This window comes from Gekko japonicus, unplaced genomic scaffold (genome assembly GCF_001447785.1).
Source record: "Gekko japonicus isolate JY-2015 unplaced genomic scaffold, Gekko_japonicus_V1.1 scaffold585, whole genome shotgun sequence".
Lineage (NCBI taxonomy): Eukaryota > Metazoa > Chordata > Lepidosauria > Squamata > Gekkonidae > Gekko > Gekko japonicus.
In genome coordinates this window covers 418904-441875 of record NW_015170291.1, presented here as the reverse complement: position 1 = coordinate 441875, position 22972 = coordinate 418904, and the positions used below count along the sequence as shown (strand labels likewise).

The 22972-nt window shown below is 45.0% G+C and overlaps 1 protein-coding gene across 1 annotated transcript in view; it reads left to right on the top strand.

Annotated features, from left to right (window-relative positions):
• Nucleotides 1–22972, top strand: part of CHM (choroideremia (Rab escort protein 1)) — a 113008-nt gene that overhangs the window by 25689 nt on the left and 64347 nt on the right. The window contains 3 exon segments of the mRNA XM_015417892.1: nucleotides 15281–15353; nucleotides 15653–15777; nucleotides 22647–22972. The exon segment at nucleotides 22647–22972 is cut by the window's right edge and continues 11 nt beyond it. Of these exon segments, the coding sequence (XP_015273378.1) occupies nucleotides 15281–15353; nucleotides 15653–15777; nucleotides 22647–22972 (524 nt within the window).

Sequence of the window (22972 nt, the reverse complement as noted above, 5' to 3'; positions counted from 1 at the left end):
CACATTGCAACCCCTAAAACAAATGTATGCAGTTCACAAGGGCAAAAGACACAGGGACAAGATCCTTTTGAAGAGAAGATACCAGACAAAGAAAAAAGATGTTAATAATAAAACTGCTATTAAGAAAATCTAGCCTCCCTCCATATAAGAGTGCTCTAGGGAGTTCTTATTAAAATGTAACTAAACCGAATGGCTTGTTTTGTTAAGAAATCAATTGAGAGAGGTGATAATGTAAGGATTTTTAGTAAAATAGTGGATAAGATAGATTTGTAGGTGAAGTACACAGAAGGAACATTTATCTTTATTTGTATTAAAAATAAGGCAGTACTTAAGGGGGGGGAAATTGGTATATCTGTTTTACAGGGGAAGTTGAACCTGTAAGGAAAAATAGGAGGGGAAGGACTTTATTAAAGATAAGAAAAGATTAAGAAAATATGAAAATTTATAGTAAGAGCTTTTAAATCTATATTACTAATTGATACTAATACTAGAATGTTCAGAATTTCTAAATTAAATCATATATGTATTGTCTGATACTTGTAGCTGCAAATATTAGGTTATTGGTTAAACTATCTGTTGTAAGCTTTAAGGGAGAGATTTAATCTGAATGTACCACAAGATATTACTCTCATTTCATTTGCATTTTTGGAAAATCAATAAAAATCTATTATAAAAAACAAAACACTATACGCAATTCTGGAAAAATGACAGTATAACATAATTACATATTAAAAAACTGGAACTGGCAGCCTGGTGAACAAATAAATCTTAAGAAACAGCATGTTTGGTACTAGCCAAATAATCAGTGAAGAGAGCATTCCATGATCAAGCTCCCTGTTTTTTATAGTTGTTCCCTCCCGCTGCCCATGTAACTGGGGTTCATACAGGTAAATACAGGACCAGGTAGTCTTTCAAAGACCCTGAGCCCAGATTCTGTGGGGCTTTAAAGATCATAAATAGCATTTTTAATTGAGCACAGAAATGAATCGATAACCAATGTTATGCCCCTTAGCACAGGTGAGATAAGTGCTCCGTAATTTAGATCCATAACCTAGCTGCTGCATTTTGAACTAGTTAGTCTTCAAATGCAGCCCTGCATATAGTACTGAATGGGAGTAGAACACAGATAACTGTGGTCAAATCACCTGCTTTGAGGAAAGGCCCCAGGTGATAAACCAACCAAATCTGATGAAGTGTACGTGCACACAAAAGCTTACACCCAGAATTAAACTTTGTTGGCCTTAAAGGTGCCCCTGGAGTCAAACTCTGTTCAATCAAAGCTGGTTACAGAACAGATATGCTGTGCCACAGAAGAAGAAGAAGAAGAGATTGGATTTATATCCAGCCCTTCACCAGAATCCCAGAGCGGTGTACAAACTCCTTTGCCTCCCCCTCCCCACAACAGACACCCTGTGAGGTAGGTGGGGCTGAGAGAGCTCTTTCCAGAACTGCTCTTTCAAGAACAGCTCTTATCAGAACTATGGCTTGCCCAAGGTCATCCAGCAGGTGCAAGTGGAGGAGTAGGGAATCAAACCCGGTTCTCCCAGATTAGAGTCCGCACACTTAACCACTACACCAAACTGGCTCTCTGATCTGAGACATGTGAGAGTTCATATGTCTTATATAACCCTAAAACTGCAGGCCCAAGGGGATTGCAACCCTGATGGTTAGAAAAACCAGAAGTGATGCCATCGCATCAGGGCAACACTGTAGAATTTGCCCCAGACTTTGTGTTTAAGCCATAGAGTTTGGAGTGAATCCTAGAGTATCAACCCAAAGCCTGAAGTGACATCACAAATTGGTGCTGCATTGGCAAGCCCCTTCATTTTCCCTCCGCCAGCCTGTAATGCCATGACAGTGAATGGGGGGGGTCATGCCAGGAGTGGCCCCCTAGTCTAGAAGCATCTGGCAGCATCTTCATCTTCTCTTGGACCTCATCCTGCACTTTACTGCCTCCCCATACATGTCTAGAAATACTACAGAAATGCCCATCTTTCCAAAGTTGTGTTAATATATGCAGGATTTTCCCCGACTGTATCTGCATTATATTATTTTTCCACACTTTATGTGTACATATGCTTGTCTCTGCTAAATTTGAAACTGTGAGTAATTGTTCTGATACCAACAGATGCATTTCTTCCCATGGCTAATACAACCTTGGCAGCAGCTGACAGACTCCGCAGCAGTATTGATCGTCATTAAAATATTTTAGCAAAAATGTTAGGATATAAACCATTTCTGTCCTGTTTAGCAAATGAGCCCAGCAGTTTGAGAGACCCATATACCTGAACGTAACCTTGCTTCTTTGATAGAAGACAAGAGTCTATGAATCATTTTGTGAGAAACTGATTAAATTTAATTAAATACTTCTTGAACTCACAATTGGAAAAAAACCCTAATTATTTGAAGGGGGGAAAAACATTTTTACTATTGTTGTCTTTCATTCTGTATTAGTGTTGCACACCAGAACCAAGGAGCCCCCCTCCCTGCACACAAAGTAGGAACCGGCAAGGACTCGCAGGGGACATCTAATTTTCCCTTTCTCCACTGTTTCCTCTTTCCCTTCCCTGAAAGCCCCCACAGTCTTTCCCCTTTTCCTGCTTCCTACTCTCCTTCCCACCCAACCCTCTAGAACCCCTACCTTTATCAACCCCTTTTGTCTTCAGCTTCTCCCCTCCAGCAGCCTCTACCAAGGAAAACTGTGGCCCAGTTATGTGGTGCCTCCTGGTAACCCAGGCCCAATTGCAAGGTTTCCTAAAGCTACAGGTGCTCCTTTTATTATTTTGGGTTGTTTTTTTCCTAAACCCACCACCACCACTTTTTAAAGATCTCATATTTTTTCTGCAAACCTGGGGCATTTTTGAAGTTTGTAGAAACATCCGTCTTGCCCATTCACAGGTCCAGTCACCAGATATTTTTTGTTGTTCAGTCGCACAGTCGAGTCTTGACTCTTCGCGACCCCATGGACCATCTCCTGCCAGGCCCTCCTGTCTTCCGCTGTCCTCTGAAGTTTGCTCAATTTCATGTCCGTTGCATCTATGACACTGTCCAACCATCTCATCCTTTGCCGTCCCCGTCTTCTTTGACCTTCAATCTTTCCCAGCATCAGGGTCTTCTCCAGTGAGTGCTCCCTTCTCATTTGGTGGTCAAAGTATTTGAGCTTCAGTTTCATTATCTGGCCTTCCAGCGAACAGTCAGGGTTGATTTCTTTTAGGATTGACTGATTTGATCTTCTTGCAGTCCAAGGGACTCTCAAGAGTCTTCTCCAGCACCATAGTTCAAAAGAATCTATTCTTCGGCACTCGGCCTTCCTTATAGTCCAACTCTCGCAGCCATACATGACTACTGGGAATACCATTGCTTTGACCATGCGGACTTTTGTTGGCAGGGTTATAACATATATAAGTATTCTCAAATTTGGCTGACTTCACTACTTTTCTCACGGTGAGGACTCAAAGTGGCATTATTCTCCTGCCTCCCACTTTCCTCACCACAACAACCCCATGAGGTAGGTTAGGTTGAAAGTGTGTGACGTGCCCAAGGTCACCTGGCAAACTTCCATGGCGGGGTTGGGGATTCAGGCCTGGTTTCCCAGACTGTAGTCTGGCTATCTAAATGCGATTCCAGGCTGGCTCTAATGTCTGCCATTGATTTAAAACTGGCTCCCTCCAATTAATTAAAGCTGTTGTTGATTGAGCTATTAATTAAAGCTTACAGCATGACAAAGAAGCTTGGCATAAATTGTCACAATGCAGATTGTTGTTGCTAACCTCTGGAACTAGAGGGTATATTTTTTTAAAAAATACAGGAGCAATGTGATTTTTGAAACAAAAAAATAATAATTGAAACAGCCGTGTCATCCTTGCAGGAATCTGGTTTGCAGCTACATTGTGGGCGATGCCCAGAGTGCAGGATGACAGCCAGCGGCTAGACTGGGGAGAAGGATTCAGTTCCACTCTCAGCCCTGAAAATCACTAGGTGACCCTGGGAAAGTCACTGTCTCTCAGTGTAACCTCACAGATTATTATGGGGGTCCTTTTGACAGAAGTGTGGGGCACAGAGAGCACGAAAGCTGCACTCAGGTCCTTTGGAGGAAAGGCGGATAAAAATATAATAAACGCCACCCCTAATGCTCTTGAACCCAAAGTTTCCCCCCACCACTGTTGAATTGGCCTGACCACACAGTGCCTCTCCTTAGATCCCTGTATTGGTTTCCTTTCCATTCTAGGATCTAGCACAAAACATGGCTGTTACCTTCAGTGACCTTGCTTCCCTTCTCTTTTACCCCTCCTCTGTCACATCTTGATTTAGCATTACTCTGCCATACAAGGGCTTCCCACTCTCATAGGACTTGGCCCTTCATCCTCCTCACAACAGGAACTGGCTCCCAGAATTCCTGCTCGATGCCACCTCTCCCTCAGTTCCTTCAAAAACTTCAAAATCCACTGTTTCCGTGGAACCTTGGCACAAGCCATTTGCTCCTGTTCCCTTCAAAAATGAAGGTGAGTTCTTCCTTCTACGTATCCCTGCTTCTCTCTCCTCCCCTTGTCTTCTCTGCTGTGAGAGATTTTAGACTGTAAGCGCCTTGGGGCAGGGAGCCTGACACCTTGTATTCCATGGAGCTTATAAGTGGTGTTAAATACTTAAAACTGCTCCAGCCGTCAGCAGCAGTCTCCAATCCCCCCAGCTCCTCAAAGGGTTAGAGTCTTCCTGTGCAGTGTCCGTTTCTAGCCTGTGTAGGCATCACCCTTCATCGTGGTTTGCTTTAGTTAACCATGGCTAAGTGGTGGATGAAAATTGGCTGTGAACTGAGATGTGAAACCAAGGTAGCAATGCCCCCTGTAAGCTGTGAAGTCTTGTGAGCAAAAATTCTACTTTGTGAGCTTCTGGCGTTAAAGTTGTGAGCGAGCGATTTGGCTGCTGCATAAATTAGTTTTCTCTGGAGCCCTCCTTCCAGAGCTAAGACAAAAATGTGTGAGCTGGGGGCTAAAACACCGCGAACTAGTTCACACTAACTCAGCTTAGAGGGAACACTGATTAGGAGTTGGCTTGTACTCCTGGCTAAATGCTACATCTGTGCCAAGGAAACCATGATTCAACCAATTTCTCCTTTGCAGTGCAACAAACAAATCTTGCTTGAGCCTGTATGTGGTCTCCAGGGTCAAGTAGAGATGTAAAATTTCTGGAAATTTTGAAGCTCAGAAAAGAACCCGTTTTTCCCCCAGTTTTTTTGGGGAAAAACGGAAATTTTCGGAAAAATTGAAAAAAATGCTACATTAGCGCTTCTTTTGTCTTTTCTAGATTGAAAGTCATTCTGTTACTTTAGGAACATAAAATATGACGATGGACATTTTTACTTGGCATGAAATTATCACAACTAGCATATTAAAAATATATTGTGTCCAAACAGTTATTACAAACAGAATACCCGCCCACATGCAAAAACAAAGCTGAAACCTTTTTCTTTTCTCGTGACAATAGCACCTCCTAAAGGAAGAAATGCATCTTGTTCTTGCATTGGAGAGTTCAGTTTGTAACCTAGGACTCGCTTGTCAGTGCATAGAAATTAGATCAATCTGATACCATATATATATATATTTTAGAAATGATTTGGAAAATATTTGAACACCTTGTCTTAAAATATTTTATTCATCATGTTAAAATAAAACATTCCATAATCAATTTCTTTTCTTTTCTTTTTTCAATGTTTCCAATTTTTCGGGAAAAAGCAAAAAAGGCTTCAGGAAAAAAACGGGGGGGGGGGAACGGTTTCCCCCCTGAATTTTTCCGGTTTTTTCCCGGGCCTTCACATCTCTAGGGTCAAGGCTTAGCACAGTAAGCAAGCCATGGGGACACAGTAGCAAACTCTAGTTAGTTCTTACCATGGTTAAGCATGATGTCTACCCTATAAGTGATTATCTGTTTTCACCAGTGTTCCCTCTAAAATGAGTTAGTGTGAGCTAGCTCACAGATTTTTAGCCTCCGGGTCACCCATTTTTGTCTTAGCTCAGGAAGGATGACTCCAGAGCAAACAAATTTATTCAGTAGCCAAATCTCTCGCTCACAACTTTAATATCAGTAGCTCAGAAAGTAGAATTTTTGCTCACAAGACTCCACAGCTTAGAAGGAGCATTGGTTTTCACTACTGGTATTGGGGAGGGATCTGGGAGCAAGGCAGGAAATGATTAAACTTTTTTGTTTCAGTAAGTCAGAGTATTTACTGACTTATCAGAAACCAGTCAAATCAGTCACGCTCTTATTTTGAATCCAACTGTAGCTAGCTTTGGTGGAGGCTCCAAAGTTATTTCTTATTGAAGGAATGGGGAAGAGATGCTTCAGGAAATTAAATCTTGAATTGTCATGGTATGTGAAACACAAAAGCCACACATTGGTTACTTAAAAAAAAATTGTACCACCACTTGTAATCTCATGTGATGGATGCTTCTAGTTATTGCAAAACAGTTTCCTTAGGTCCACCTGAAAGATATAAAATTTCCAGAAATATTGAAGTTAAGGGGGGGGGTGGACATTCCCCCCACTTTTTTGAAAACATACAAATTTGGGGGGGAAATTGAAATACTGTCCTATCAAACCAAAACGAATTTTACTGTTTTAACAACATAAAATGCATCAATTATATTTGACATATTTATGGAATTTTTAAATCAAATGCTTTACTTTTGTACAAGCAAAACCTAAACTGCTTTAGGGGTGTGCAAAAAAAAAAATTCGTCCCAATTCGGATTCGGCCGAATCGGGCAGAATCAATTTTGGCAGGCATAAAGACTCCTGCATGTCAATTTCGGCAGTACAAGCCTATTCAGGAGTCTTTTGGCCAGCTGAATGTCAGTTTCAGCCCCATTGTATCCTATGGGCCATTGAAGTTACTTTTTCCCACCATAGAGAACAATGGAGGGGATAGGGGCAACCTGTTTGGGGGCCCGTAGAATTGGACCCCCTGGTCCAATGTTCTTCAACCTTGGTTGGTATCTTGGGGAGAGACTCCAGCAGCTACCCTGCGGGTTTGGAGCCTCTCCCTCAAACTCTCTCCCCTCCAGCCCCCAGAATATACCCTATGTTTTTGCCATTGACTTCAATGGCCCATAGGATATAATGGTTAGCGAGAGCTCAGTTCTCAATGAAACTTTCAGTTTTCCTCTGATGCTTTGGTGCAGTTTCGGTCCCACCTCCCCTTCTTATCTCCCCCACACACAAGGTAGGAAATAAGCTATTTTTTAACCCAGTCTGTGGGTAAATGTGTCACAGTGGTTTGAAAGAGAGGTGAAATGGTCAATCACGTCAGGTTAAAAGGACATCAGAAGGCATGTAACTGTCGGGAAGCAATGAAAGCCCTGCATGCTCCCCTCATGAAGATTCAGTATCCTTCTATGTGCAGAAATGCTTCTTGGATTGAAGAGCTGTATACGTTTACAGCGTGCCCACCTTGTCTTTAAAAGCATTCCACTCATTTGAAAAGAGAAAACATTTCATAGGAATTTTTTTTCAGTACTCCCAAAAATGTCCAGGTTTTCCCATTGAGGAAATGGGGGGGGGGAGGCCTTGGGAAAAATGTCCCCCCCCATTTCCCCCCACTTTTTTCACCTTCACATCTCTAGCTGGCTGTTTGGAGCCAGTTTGGTGTAGAGGTTAAGTGCGTGGACTCTAATCTGGGAGAACCGGGTTTGATTCCCCACTCCTCCACCTGCACCTGGCTGGATTACCTCGGGCAAGCCATAATTCTGGCACAGCTGTTCTTGGAAAAGAGCCATTTCTTTCAGAGTTCTCTCAGCCCCGCCTACCTCACAGGGTGTCTGTTGTGGGGAGGGGAAAGGGAAAGGAGTTTGTAAGCCGCTCTGAGACTCCTTTGGGTAGTGAAGGGCGGGGTATAAATCCAATCTCCTCCTCCTCCTCTGTGAAGCTGGTGCCAGGGTGGTGCTAATGCAGTGTTCAGATGTTAGCAATTTACGTTTCCAGTGTTGAATCAAAGACAAAGAATTTATTTATTTATTGCCTGAGATTTACAAAGAAGTTGGTTGGTCTCCATCCCCTCTGGGATGAGCCTGAGCCAAAATAGGAATCCTCTAATAGATGCTTCTGCGGGTGATGTGAAAAGTTGAGGATGAGATGCAGAAGTCAATGTCTGTCAGGGCGCTTAAAACTGATGTGGCAGAGGCTTCAGTCGTGAAAGACAGCTGTTCTGGTGACGGGAGACTCCCCCCCCCCTTCCCGGAGAGATCAAATGGAAGACAGACACGTGCAAGCCGTTCTCTGGAGAAATCACGAAGCGTCAGCAACTTCTTCTCGGACATCAGCAGCTTTGATTCATTTTTTCCCGGGACCATAATAGCATCAAGAGAGGCAGCTTTCCTAATTGCCATTCACCAACGAACTGATCTCCCTTGCCCCCGGAACACTCTTAAGGCCCTGTTTGCATTTCATTAGTGTTCTCTTATTCAGATGTATATGTTTTGATGTGGAAACATTCAGGTGAGGTAACCGTGTTGGTCTTGAGCAGCAGAACAAATTTTGAGTCCAGTGGCACCTTTAAGACCAACAAAGTTTTATTCAAGGTATCCGCTTTTGTGTGCAAGCACACTTCTTCAGAGATCTGAAAGGTGCCACTGGACACAAACTTTGTTTTGATGTGGGGAAGTCATTTGTGCAAGTGCTTCCCCAAGTGTCGTTGAAGGAGCCCTGGATCTCTACCTGGCCAATCCATAGGAGCAGTGATAGGCGTCTGATCCACCTGCATCCTTTGTCTCTTGTTCTGCATTTAGTGTGGCATCTGTGGCGTTGTGTGGGACGTGAGTTCTCCAGGCGAAAAAGCTGTGGGCAGAGAGTTCCTCTCTGATGTTCCCTGCTGGAATTGGATTGCCCAGGGGTTTTCCTTGGCAGTGGCTGCAGGCCATGTATTGCACAACATCCTGTTTGTGTTTCCGGAACTGTATGTAAAGGGAGAGTGTGTTTGTGTGAAACTGACAAGAATTTTCATTGGCCTCTGCAGCCAGCCGTAATCCATTTCAGCCAAGGAGAGCCAGTTTGGTGTGGTGGTGAAGTGTGTGGACTCTAAACTGGGAGGACCGGGTTTCATTCCCCACTCCTCCACTCGCAGCTGCTGGATGACCTTGGGCGAGCCATAGTTCTTTCAGAGCTGTCCTTGAAAAAGAGCAGTTTGTGTCAGAGTTCTCTCAGCCCCACCTACTTCACAGGGCGTCTGTTGTGGGGAGGGGAAGGGAAAGGAGTTTGTAAGCCGCTCTGAGACTCCGAGTGAAGGGCAGGGTATAAATTCAATCTCCTCCTCTTCCTCCTCCTCCTCCTTCTTCTTTATCTTAAGGGGCATCCTTTCCGCATGGCTCCTTCTGCCCAGAAATTTCTCCATGTCCAGTTGCACATTCAGAACTGCGAAGCTTGCCTCATACTGCTGAACAGTTGGATTCAAGTCCAGTAGCACCTTAGAGACCAGCAAGATTTGGGGGATATGAATGTTTGAGAGTCAAAGCTCCCTTCACTGGATTTGGCAAAGGGAGCTTTGACACCTGAAAGCTCGAACCCAGAGAATCTTGTTTGTCTCTAAGGGGCCACTGGACTCAGATCTACCTGTTCTACTGCCGACCAGCACGGCCACCCTCTGAAACTAACATTGCTGGGGGTGGGGGGCTGGGGGGGAAGGGCCGTGGCTCAGAGCATCTGCTCAGCATACAGAAGGTCCAGGTTCAATCTCTGGCACTTTCATTTAAAAGAATCAGGTGGTCCTTTGGGTGCCGGTTTGGTGTAGTGGTTAAGTGTGCGGACTCTAATCTGGGAGAACCGGGTTTGATTCCCCACTCCTCCACTTGCACCTGGCTGAATGACCTTGGGCAAGCCATAGTTCTGATAAGAGCTGTTCTTGAGAAAGAGCTGTTTCTGTCAGAGCTCTCTCAGCCCCACTTACACAGGGTGTCTGTTGTGGGGAGGGGAAGGGAAAGGAGTTTGTAAGCCGCTCTGAGACTCCAAGTGAAGGGTGGGGTATAAATCCAATCTCTTCTTCTCTTCTTCTTCGTCCATGATGGGAAGGACCTCTGCCTGAGACGCTCGAGAGATACCAGTAAGAGTAGGCAAGACTGACCTTGATAGACCAGTGGTCTGAAGCAGTGTAAGCCAGCTTCATGGGTTCAGTGTGACACCCGCTCGCCTTTGTTAATTTTATGACTCTTGAGACCTTGAAAGCTTTCCATGGAAAAATAAAGCACTGGAAGAATTCTGTACCCTCCATCTGTTGCAGGAATGGAATGAATGGTCCACTGCTTTTTAACTTGTTCATTAATGATTTGGAGTTGGAAGTAAGCAGTGAAGTGGCTAAATTTGCGAATGATACGAAGGTGTTCAGGGTGGTGAAAACCAGTGAGGATTGTGAGGCACTCCAAAGGGTGTCAAGGATGGGCAAGTGGGCGTCAACATGGCAAATGTGGTTCAATGTGGCCAAGTGCAAGGTGATGCACATTGGAGCCAAAAATCCTAAATATAAATACACATTGATGGGGTCTGAACTGGCAGACACTGATCAAGAGAGAGATCTGGGGCAAGTGATGCTCTGTCTTCTTGGTGCTTGGGGGGGGGGTCAACAGTGGGAGGGCTTCTAATGTCCTGACCCCACTGGTGGACCTCCTGATGGCACCTGGTATTTTTGGCCACTGTGTGACAGAGTGTTGGACTAGATGGGCCTTTGGCCTGATCCAACATTGGCGTCTCTTATGTTCTTATGTTCTTAAGCAGGGTAGTCTAAGCAGTCTTTTGTGGGAACTGTGAAACTGTTGCTCCACATGAATAAATGAATGCATTTTGAGTACTTTGATTACAACAATCTCAGGGAAAAAGAAATGGCATATCTTAATCACAGACCAAATTGCAAGACTCTTTCTTAAACGCAGCCAGCTCAGTATTACCAAATCTGTTGGTTTGTGCCCTTACTGTTTCTCTGTCAGTAGCTGAAGGACTTTTTCAGGTCAGCTTCCAGTCATGAGCAATCAACCGGTGTTTAGCAGACATCTGTCTGTCCTTGTGCTAACTAAGCAACTTTAGTGGAGAACATCTCTCTGGTTCTGTAAAAACCTTGCGGTGTCTAATGAATTCTTACTGGCTAATAGAATAACCCTACCAACAAAAGTCCGCATGGTCAAAGCAGTGGTATTCCCAGTAGTCATGTATGGCTGCGAGAGTTGGACTATAAGGAAGGCCGAGCGCCGAAGAATAGATTCTTTTGAACTATGGTGCTGGAGAAGACTCTTGAGAGTCCCTTGGACTGCAAGAAGATCAAATCAGTCAATCCTAAAAGAAATCAACCCTGACTGTTCGCTGGAAGGCCAGATAATGAAACTGAAGCTCAAATACTTTGGCCACCAAATGAGAAGGGAGCACTCACTGGAGAAGACCCTGATGCTGAGAAAGATTGAAGGTCAAAGAAGACGGGGACGGCAAAGGATGAGATGGTTAGACAGTGTCATCGATGCAACGAACATGAAATTGAGCCAACTTCAGAAGACGGCAGAAGACAGGAAGGCCTGGCGTGATCTGGTCCATGGGGTCGCGAAGAGTCAGACTCGACTGTGTGACTGAACAACAATAGTAGAACTCTTGCAGAAGACAGTGGCTTCCTTATAAAAATAGGTTTTTTCGTTGTTTTTTAATTTAAATGTTTATCCCATGGTTTTGTAAAATTCTGGTGAGCCATTGGCACTGGGTTGCCAACCTCCAGGCAGCACCTGGGGATCTCCCACTATTACAGCTGTTCTCCAGATAAACAAGATCAGCTCCACTGGAGAAAATGGCAGCATACCCTGCTAAGGTCCCCTGCTGAGGTCCCCTGCTTCCCCAAATCCTGCCTTCCCCAGGATCCACCCCCGAAATCTCCATGTATTTCCCAACTCAGAGCTGGCAATCCTTGGGCCAAATCTGCCCCAAGGGCAAACTTCAGTTTGCTGGATAAAGGCAGAGGGGTGCATTTAATCCTAGCTTGCCTCCTCATGGTGCACCCTGGATAATGCTAAAGAGGTAGAACGTCTGGCTGCCAGACAATTATAGGAGCTCCTGGCTATACTTTGCACATGGAAACAATCAACCAATCAAACAGTCCTTCTCAGGACTACTTGACAAGGGGTATAGGAGACTGCCACCGAATCTGCCAAATGAAGATTGAGGGTATAAGCAAGTTTAAATGTCAATACTTGTCATGAATCTTACTGGCCAATAAAATAGATTTAGCTCTTGTTCAAGAAACTCATCTTGATAATGAAAATCAAGCCCACTACAAAGCAAAAATTGCGAGATACGATGTTATTGGAATCACATACCATCATACTTATGGCATAGTGACTTATGCTCAAAGTAACATTGAAAATGTGTAGCTGCTATTGACCAACGTCCACAATGACATCCACACAATTGTAGTAAAAGCTGGGGAATTACATGTGTTGTCAATGTTTACAAATCTCCTGCAGTTTCATGGCCAGCACATGTCCTATCAACCTACCTTCTGTATATGCCGGTGACTTTAACAGCTGTCATGGAAATTGGAGATACAAAGTTAATGATAAGCATGGTGAGGCACTTGTTGACTGGGCTGAAGAATATGGCTTGCATCTTGTTTTTGACACTAGAGACAGAGGCACCTTCAGATCTGCAGTATGGAGCAGAGAGTCAAACCCTGATTTAACATTTGTTTCATCTGACTGGAGAAGTCAGCCCTTGCCTATATCCAGACGTGTTCTTGAGGCTTTCCTACACAATCAACATCAACCTGTAATCCTCAAGCTAGGAATCCAAACACTAATTATCAGGTCTTTTCCAAGACCATCATGGAATTTTAAGAGGGTGAATTGGAAAGGTTTCAATGAAGATCTGGATCGATGTCTAGGATGGGTCCCTCTAACACATAATAACTGCCGATTCATTGGAGCTGTTATATCTACAGCCAAAAGGCACATTCCTCGAGGATATTGGAAAGAATATATTCCAGGCTGGAGCAATCAGAATGAGAGGCTGTATCAAAATTTCCTCTACAGCAAAGACCCAGAAGTAGCAGATGAACTACTCCATGAACTTGGTGCTGCATGTAGACAAAAATGGACTGAAGCAACTGCAAATTTGGATTTCAGACATTCCAACAGGAAAGCCTTGAGCCTGTTGAAAAAACTAGGTGCAAGCCCATCTGTGCTCTAAGGAAATCCAGAGGTAACATCAAACCAGGTAGCTGCCTGATTGGTATCCCTATCCAGAGCTCTGAAGGATTGAAATTTTACTATCAGGATTAAAAAACGACTCCAAATTTTGAAATGCGCCTGCCCTGAAGACTGCGAGCTCTCAGGGGATTTCAGTGCTGATGAGATTTCCAAGGCACTGAAGGACATCAGAAGCAGAGGGCACCAGGCTTTGACTGCATCCATAATGAGTTCCTAATTAACAGTGGCACGTTCACTAAGAACTGGCTCGCAAAATTTCTCATTGACATCATAAGAACAGGAAGACTCCCGGGGGAATTCAAGAAAGCAAAGACAGTTGCTATTCAGTTTGTTTAGTTTATTGTAATTAGCCATTGGCCGTTACCAGTTGCTATTCTGAAATTTGGAATACCAAAACATCTGGTGGAAAGTTACAGACCTATTTCCCTTCTGAGTTCTGTTATAAATTCCTCAAGAGGCTAATCCTGAACAGAATCAGTGACAGAATTAACAAACAAGTCCCTATAGAACAAGCAGGATTTAGACCCCGTTGTGAAGACCAGGAAAAACAGAATGTTCCTGTTTCCATCTCAATAACAATCTTGCCAACTGTGAACTGAATGACTACCTTAATGGCACCTGACTTACACACCACCATACACCCAACCATACACACCATACACCACCATACACCACCATACACACTGGACAGGACCTTGAGCTATAAATACCATCGTACTAATGCAGCAGCAAAAATATGCATGCGAAACAACATTCTCCAAAAATTATGTGGTACAACTTGGGATGTGTCTGTTGCGCAGAGCGTGAGTAGCGGTCCCACCCAGTCTAAGCCATCTCAGCACCTTAGCAGACTTTCCAGCCTCCCAGCTCTTACCAGTTCTTTGCTGTTCTGCCCCTCTATAGTAACCACACTGCACAGTCCAGTGGTACACTATATACAAGGGTTTATTCACAGAATTTACAGTCAAAGTGCTTCGCCAGACGCTTGCTTCCTCCGAAGAGGTACGTACATGGCTTCTGTACAGACATATATACATAGCAGCACCAATCAGCAACAAGCTGAGTCATGGTGACTCCACACTGTCCAGTGCCAGCCATAACCGGTCAGAACTAGCTTATCTGTCCACCTGCTGACAGGTAGCTGTCACTGAACTGTCAGCTAGATCATAGTGATCTTCCTGCTGTCAGATTAACATACAACAGTGTCTGCTATACCACTTAGATGCTTAGCTTTGGGATTGGTGTATAGTACTGTGGAATATGCTGCTTCAGTGTGGCCCAGCAGCCCCCCATATCCACAAACTTGATGTCCAACTCAGTACAACAATGAGAACCATCAGCGAATGTATTAAACCCACTCTGACCTATTGGCTACCCACATTGCTCCCCTGCTTCTCCAAAGACAAGATGCTCTTCTTCGTGGATGTAGAATGATCTTTGAAAACAGGGAGTTGCCCATTTACAAAGATGTGGCTGACACGGGCCTATCCAGACTAAGATCCTGACACCCAATAATAGTAAGTTCCTGTTCTGCAATGAAGATCTTAATTTTTGGTTAACACGTTTTTTTTTCATGATAGAAAAAAACACATTTTACTTGGCAAATGTATTGAGTTATTTCTCCCTTACCTTTTTAAAAAATTGTGTGTGTGCTTGCGAGCCTGGAAGTCATGGTGACTTCTGGCAACTCCTAGTGGGTCTAGGATGTTTCAGAAAGGTGGTTGAGATTACCTGCCTCTGCGTCCCGGCCCTGGCATTCCTTGGTGGTCTCCCATCCAAGTTCTGCTCAGGGTCGACCCTGCTTAGCTTCCGAGATCTGACGAGATCGGGCTATCTAGGTCAGGCAAGTCATTTCTTTCTTACCAATGTTACTTTAAAGTAAAATCTGTAGATATTTTGTTTGGGGGTATAGGTTTTTTAAAATTTGTTTGTTTTCCACTGTATTATGCTCTAGTGCGTGCCTGTAAACCTCACGGTTTATCACATCTTCATTTAGATAACTGCAATAATATCTTTTCAAAATGACTATTTTTTGCTGAGCTGGCTTTTGTCTATTGTTTTCATAGGAGATCTTACTATGGAGGAAATTGGGCAAGTTTCAGTTTCTCGGGATTATTGTCCTGGATAAAAGAGAACCAGGTAAGGAGCAGTGAGTTAACTCACATGAAACTCACCCTATCTTACACTTAAAAAAAAAAGAAATTCCATTCATTCATTTTGCGTTTTATATATGCTGCACTTTGTTTATCCCCAAATTTTTCCCCTTTCTGTTTCCACATTTGGAGAAACGCTCTCTACCATTGCCCCATAGAATGTATGTGTTTATAAAGGAACATTGAAAAAAAAATTAATGTAGAACTTTCTAAGCTACCCAAGAAATATTTGGGTTGTGCTTGTTTTGTTCCTACTGTGTGGATTTTTTTCTGTATTCTTGCAAGGAAAAGGCCGACACTTGTGAAGAAAGTGAAGCCTGGAAAGAACTGGTCCTTGAAAATGAAGAAGGGATTCCTCTTAGCAAGAAGGACAAAACCATTCAGCATGTTGAAGAGTTTTGCTATGCCAGGTAAGCCCAGGGCATTGGCCTGCACCTAACTTTTAACAGGAGGCTTACTTGGACTTCAGCAGGGGCAAGCAGCCGTGGTTGGTTCTCCTGCATGAGTCAAGGCAAAGGGCTCTTTAATTTCCTCCTTCCACAGCAAAAATAACTGAAGTTTTGACATAGCTCTCCCCTTTAGGTGCTTTTATGGCTTGTGCTCAAGAGCTAGGGTTTGGGGAGCTCAGCCGCATAACGGGAGAACTCTGCCAAAGCTTCTGTTACAGCTGTTCCAAGGAGGAAGTTAAAAGAGTTGAAATCATTACTTTATGTCTGCAACATCAAGTGATAACCTGAACATGTACAGGCCAGAAGAACAACAAAGGTACAGGCCAGAAGAACAACAAAGAGAGCCAGTTTGGTGTAGTGGTTAAGTGCGCGGACTCTAATCTGGGAGAACCGGGTTTGATTCCCCACTCCTCCACTTGCAGCTGCTGGATGACCTTGGGCAAGCCATAGTTCTGATAAGAGCTGTTCTTGGAAAAAAAGCAGTTTCTGTCAAGAGCTCTCTCAGCCCCACCTACCTCACAGGGTGTCTGTTGTGGGGAAGGGAAGGGAAAGGAGTTTGTAAGCCGCTCTGAGACTCCCTTGGGTACTGAAGGGCGGGGTATAAATCCAATCTCTTCTTTTTCTTCTTCTTCTTCTATTCAAGGTTTGAGCTTTCGTGTGCATGCGCACTTTTTCAAATAAATTCCCCCCCCAATATTTTTCAAATAAATATTTGAAATATTTATATTTCAAATAAATCTTTGAAAAAGTGTGCATGTACATGAAAGCTTGAAGAACCCTTTGTTAGTCTCAAAGGTGCCATTTGAACTCTACATTTGTTCTACTGCTTCAGACCAACATGGCTGACTACCTGGAACTATGTACAGGCCAGAACAAAGTTTGACTCCAGTGACACCTTTAAGACCAACAAAGTTTTATTCAAGGTATAAGCTTTTATGTGCACACATACCTCTTCAGGTACATTGAAATGGAAGTTACCAGTCCATACATATAGGTAGAGAGTGAGGAGCAAATCAGCATACAGCATAATAAAGGTGTTTAACAGATGCAAGGACCAAACTTCTACTTCAGTACACCTGAGGAAGTATGCATGCACACAAAAGCTTATATCCAGAATAAAATTTTGTTGGTCTTAAAGGTGCCACTGTGCTCAGACGTTGTTCTGCCGCTTCAGACTGACACAGCTACCCAGCTGAATCTACGTACGGGCCGGACCAGATGTTGTTTGAGCAACCCAGACTGAGAACCCAGGTGCCACTAAACTGCTGTAGTGTGGGAAAGGATTATGCAGGCTGGAAGGGAGGAGCAGGGACTGGGGCGGGGGGGTTGTAGTTAATCTTTCCCTGCCCATGGATTTCTCTCTGTTTTTCTGCCACTAGAGATATTTCCAGGCATCCAGGTGCCTGCCCCTTCTCCCTTAAAAACCATGCCCCCTCCCCCTCTGGGCTCAGTAGTCCCAGGCAGGGGTTATTTCCTACGGGAGCGCACAGGAGCGGAGCTCCGGCAGTAAGGAGCCCAGCGGGTGGGCACATGCAACAAGCCCCGCCCCCTGCTCCCAGCAGCCCTCAGTTGGACCACAAGGAGCAAGAAGCAGCCAGGTAAATTGCAGAACCCCCCCCCCCCACCCGCCTTCAGGTACAAGCTCTCCCTCCTCTGTGAGGCCAGATCTGCACGTCCCCCCCCCAATAGCTAGCAATCCAAAACAGTCCAGTGGAGCCTGAGTGGTGGGTGTTGCCTTCTGACACACTTCCGGTCAGGGGGTGTGGCATGTGCAAATAAGTCATGCAAATAAGTTATGCTAATGAGGCACACCTCTTTTTCTATGAGATGAGCCCTGGTCCCAGGCCTCATCCGATGGCTGAATCTTTCAGGCTTCTGCATGAGCCAGACCTGAGAGCGGAAAGAAACTGTGCCCTACTTAAAAATGCTAAATTTAACCCCAAGCATCAGGGTCAGAGAAGTTAACTGTCAGTTGCATCAAAATAATATGAAAACCTTTTCCACACTGAAGGCAACTCTGAATAATAATAAAGAAGTACGGTCTGAGTGATGGGATTGGGTCTTACCGGCACCGACTGAGACCCAGCGCGGTGTGGTGGTTAGAGTGTGAGACTAGGATCCTGGAGACTGAGGTTGAAATCCCCAGGAAGCTCACTGTGGATGATCTTGGGACAGGCACCGACTCTCAGCCTAACCTACCTCACAGGGTTGTTGTGAGGACAGAATGGAGGACAGGAGAACGATGTAAGCTGCTTTGGGTCCCCACTGAGGAAACAGGAGGACTATAAATGGGCTAAGTAAACAGTGTGATGTCGTGGCTAAGAGTGGCGGAGTCTAATCTGGAGAAAGGGGTTTGGTTCCCAGCTCTTCCACATGAAGCCTGCTGGGTGACCTTGGGCCAGTTCCAGTTCTCTCAGAACTCTCTTGGCCCCACTTCCCTCACACGGTGCCTGTTGTGCAAAGAGGTAATTGTAAGCCACTTCGAGACTCCTTAAGTTGGAGAGAAGTGGGGTATAAAAACCTTCCTTTTTTTCTTCTAAATAAATAAATCACCAGCTTGTGTGCCGGTACCAGAAAGAGAAGGGGCAGTCTGTCTGATTCCCCTCTTCACTGCAACCCCTGTCCCACCTGTTTTATCTGACAATGGAGGCCCCATGATCCCCATCATAGGCTTTTCTGGGTCAAAAGGGTCCTCCCCCTCACACCACTGGGAAAACTCCCAGGATCCAGACCCTGTGTTTTTAGTGGATGGAACTTGCAGTTAATAGAATAGTTCCATTTAGCCAGTTAACATCAAAGAATGGACCTGTCGCAACACTTCTTCCCAGCTGACACGCTCTGGTTATCTTTTCCTATTGTTGCTTACCCTTCTTTGAACTCCCAGGAAATAGCCAATGAAATATTTATTTTGAAAGGAAAAAAAAAGACAGCTGGGTAGCGAAGGTACTATAGCGTGCAAAGCTAAAATGAATGGCCACAGGAAAAAAGTGCCTCCTTCAAAGGGAAGAGTACCATCTCTGCAACAAGCGGTATTGTGGGTGGGTGGGGGGGAATAGGCAAATGGCTGAAAAATATTCAGCACCTGTGTGGAATAAATTAACCAGCTGTCTGGCAATTTTTCTTTTGACCTATCAGAAGGGGTGGCTGTTAGGAGGCATTAATAAGACACATTGGCTTTGAGAGATCCTTTTGTTGCTACCATTAATTAATGAACGGTGCTAGGTAACATGCAGGATTTACACCACTGTTTCGGCTGCAGATGGATTCTTTTGTGAATTAGTATTGCATGTGAAGATTTAAATTTTGAGTGATTCCCGCCCCCCCCTTCCTCAGGACCGTTGTTCTGTTCAGAGACCAGGGGGTGATAGTAATTGATATTATTTCTCATGTACGGTAACTGGGAATTATAAAATGGATGGTCTCTTCTCAGACTTTTTTTTTTTTATATAAAGTGGACATTCTCTCTTTCTTTGTTGCCACTGAAGAAGATAGGAAATATTTGGTGTTAAAGTAGACAGTTTCCATTGGGACCTTCACAGCGTGATACTAGATGAGTGGAGCTAGATCCGTGGATTATAGAGGGCCCCATTTGGAATTCCCATCGACCAAAAGAGCCTGACGTACATGACTAACTGTATGCCGGGCACACCACCCCAAACAAGCACAACCAAAATATATAAGATAAGGTAAAGGTAAAGGTTCCCTTGCTCGAAAGCCAGTCGAATCCGTCTCTAGGGTTGCGGTGCTCATCTCCGTTTCCAAGCCGAAGAGCCAGCGCTGTCCGAAGACGTTTTCCGTGGTCATGTGGCCGGCATGACTAAACACCAAGGCACACGGAACGCTGTTCCCTTCCCACCGAAGTGGTACCTATTTATCTACTTGCAATTTCTTGCTTTCGAACTGCTAGGTTGGCAGGAGCTGGAACTAGAGACGGGAGCTCACTCCATCATGCGGCACACTCGGGTCTCGAACTGCTGAACTACCGACCTTTCACAGCCTACAGTTCAGTGTCTTAACCACTTGAGCCACCGCAGCTCCTAATTACCAGAGTACCTCTGAGCATTTAATTATATGTCCCCACTACTGGGTTTTTTGTTTTATGGGTTAGCATTCAGCAGAGGTCTGGCCCCATTCCACCACCTTATTCTGTTGCAAACCTATAACCCCATGCATCTCTACAGCCTTGACATAATAATCAGTTTAGCACTGCATGCTGTTTCCTGCAAGGATAGGTTTCAGGTGGGTAGCCGTGTTGGTCTGCAGTAGAACATTTGAGTACAGAAGCATCTTTAAAAGACCAACAAGATTTCCAGGGCATGAGCTTTTGAGAGTCAAAGCCCTCATGGTATTTGACTCTGCAAAGCATATACAGTGGAATTCTTGTTGGTATTTAAGATGCTACTGGACTTGAATCTTGGCTCCCTGTAGCGGCCAGCCTGCTGACCCTGGAAGGCCTCCAAGTAAGGCAGAGAAGCCAGAACCTCCCATTCTCCACCCCCCCACACACAGACATGCAACCGATGTTTAGTGGTAGCCTGATTCTGACCACGACGGTTCCATCTAGCCTTCATAGCTAACAGCCATTGATGGATCTATCCTTCATGGATTTATCTAGACCATGCTTTTTAAAGGCATCCTAACTAAGTGGCCGTCATATGTTCTGTAACAGTCCGTTCCATATGTTAATTGTGCATTGTATGAGGAAGTATTTTCTTTTGGTGGTCTTGAAACTACTTTATGGAACGTACCTGAAATTGGTTGTTGTGTGTGGGAAGGTATGCATAACGTTATCTTTTTCCTCCTAAAGGGCCCCAAACCACTTGCAAGTAAAGACGTCTGTGAGGATTCCCTTATGTGCCTAACTGAAGACTAAGGCTGATTTCGCACAAGGCGCTGCACCGCCGTCACGCCTCCCTTTGCCCCGTCTCCATTGGTCAATTTCCCACTCGAAGCCACGCGGCCGCATTCTGACCCACGGCTTCGCCCGGTTTCCCCCGCAGTTTCGTGATCCTCAAAAAATGAATCAAAATGCGGCCGCGTGGCTTCGAGTGGGAAATTGACCAGTGGAAACGGGGCAAAGGGAGGCGTGACGGCGGCGCAGCTCCTTGTGCAAAATCAGCCTAAGTGAACCTTCCAGGGAGATGCTTCTTCCTTCCTTTATATGGAAATGGATAAACACAGAATTCTAAGGAGCTCCAAAGACTATACTTTACTCTTCCTTGGCATGGCTAGCAATAATAATTTCAAAATATACCTTTCAGTGAAATACCTAGAACTGTCCTGGGTTTTACGATGTCAGACGTTATTCCAGCCCCGCTAGGGTTGCCAAGACTATCTTCGCCGGGAGCGGGGGGCTCCCGGCCGGTGTCTTGCGCGCGTGCACCGCACGCACGTCACCTGGAAGTGACAGGAGGACGCCAGGCACGCTGGGGGCGAGGCCACGGGGCCCTTGTATGGCCGTGGCCCCGCCTCCGGCATGCCCGCGTCACTTTCAGGTGACGCGCACGTTGGGGTGGAGTTCCCCCCGAGGCCCGATCCAGCGCCGCTGGGGAACGGGCCTCTGGGGCGGGGGTTTCCCCGCCCTCCGGGGGGACTTGGGATCCCTAAGCCCCGCTCATTCAGGGGTCTTGTCGATTTAACTGGCTGCTCATTAGAGGAGGAGGACACAAAGTCCTAACAAATTTAAGTGGTCTTCGCCTCTGGCAGCTGAGGAAACTCAACCTTCTCTTGATAGCCCCTGAAGCTTTACCGCTGTTACCGTTTTTCACATCGCAGTTCATTAATTGTCAGCGAAGCTTTAAAAAAACACTTGCTTAAGTGGTTAAAAAGATAAAAAGATAATGCGAAATTATTGTTGACCCTCCCCATTTATAATGACACTGATTTGATTCATCTCTGTCGGTAGCGTAAACGGGAACCACAAGTTCAAAAGCATTGGTTTGCCAAGGTAGGCTTCCTTGAAGTCGAAGATTAAAAAAGCAAGATGAGATGAAATGGGGAGGGTAGCCTTAGAAGGCAAATGTTTAAAAAAGGGTCTTTCCATTAAGAGGAGGAGGAAGATGCAGAGGGCTTGTTATGGGTGCTGACCTCCCTCCTTTGACCAGCTTACCTTCATCCTGGTAGGCAGTCGAGGGGCTTAATGGGCACGGCAGCTGCAAGATTTTAAAGCATGCCTTCATTGCATTTTATTAAGGCTGTGGGCGTGACTAGTAAAAATGAAGATGACCTGTGTTTCTTACCTCCTGGTTGTTATTTTTGAAATATTCATTTTAACAATAATCTAGGGATGCCCTTTTTTGTGCACAATCCACAACACACAGCCCCCTCCTGCTCTGTTATTCTTCCATCCAAGCTGTCCTTTCCCCTCTCTTACATGAGCTGTGTTGTTGGTCAACGTTCTGTTGTGAGCAGTGTTCCCTCTAAGCTGATTTAGTGTGAGCTAGCTCGCAATTTTTTAGCCTCCAACTCACACACGTTTGCCTTGGCTCAGGAAGGAGGGCTCCAGAGCTAATTGATTTATGCAGTAGCCAAATCACTGGCTCACAACTTTAAAGCCAGTAACTCACAAAGCAGAATTTTTGCTCACAAGACTCCACAGCTTAGAGGGAACATTGGTTGCGAGACCTTCCTTTTGAACTCTTTGCTAGCTTCCATAACTTTGTAGCAGTTCGGCCAGGGGCCTGAGTCCAAGCAACCAGTTTACTGCGTTCTGTAAATATGCCGGAAGAATATGGACCAGGCAAACTCCGTGCAAGGGTCCTCTGCACCTAACAGGTTTCAAGTCCGCTGAATTCAAGGACTGTTTCCTCTTTTCTTTTTCTTTAAATCAGTCAGGATTCAGTGGAAGATGTGGAAGAAGCTGGTGCACTGCCAAAGGTCTCTGCCTCCATTACCCTGGCTTCTGGTGAAGTTGTAGAGGACGCTTGCACCACCGCCAGCGCGGAGCACTTTCCTTTAGAGGGTCACTCATCAGGAGACAAAGGTGAAGAAATTTCCCCGGAAAGTCCTGCAGGAAGCAATGCAGAATGTGCGGGCGACAATGACAGCGTAGAAGTCACCCCTGTAGGAGAGGAACGCGGTGACAGCATAACCTCCGATCTGTCAGTATCAGGAATGGGAACCAACGAATCCGTATCAATAACGGATGCTACTGCTG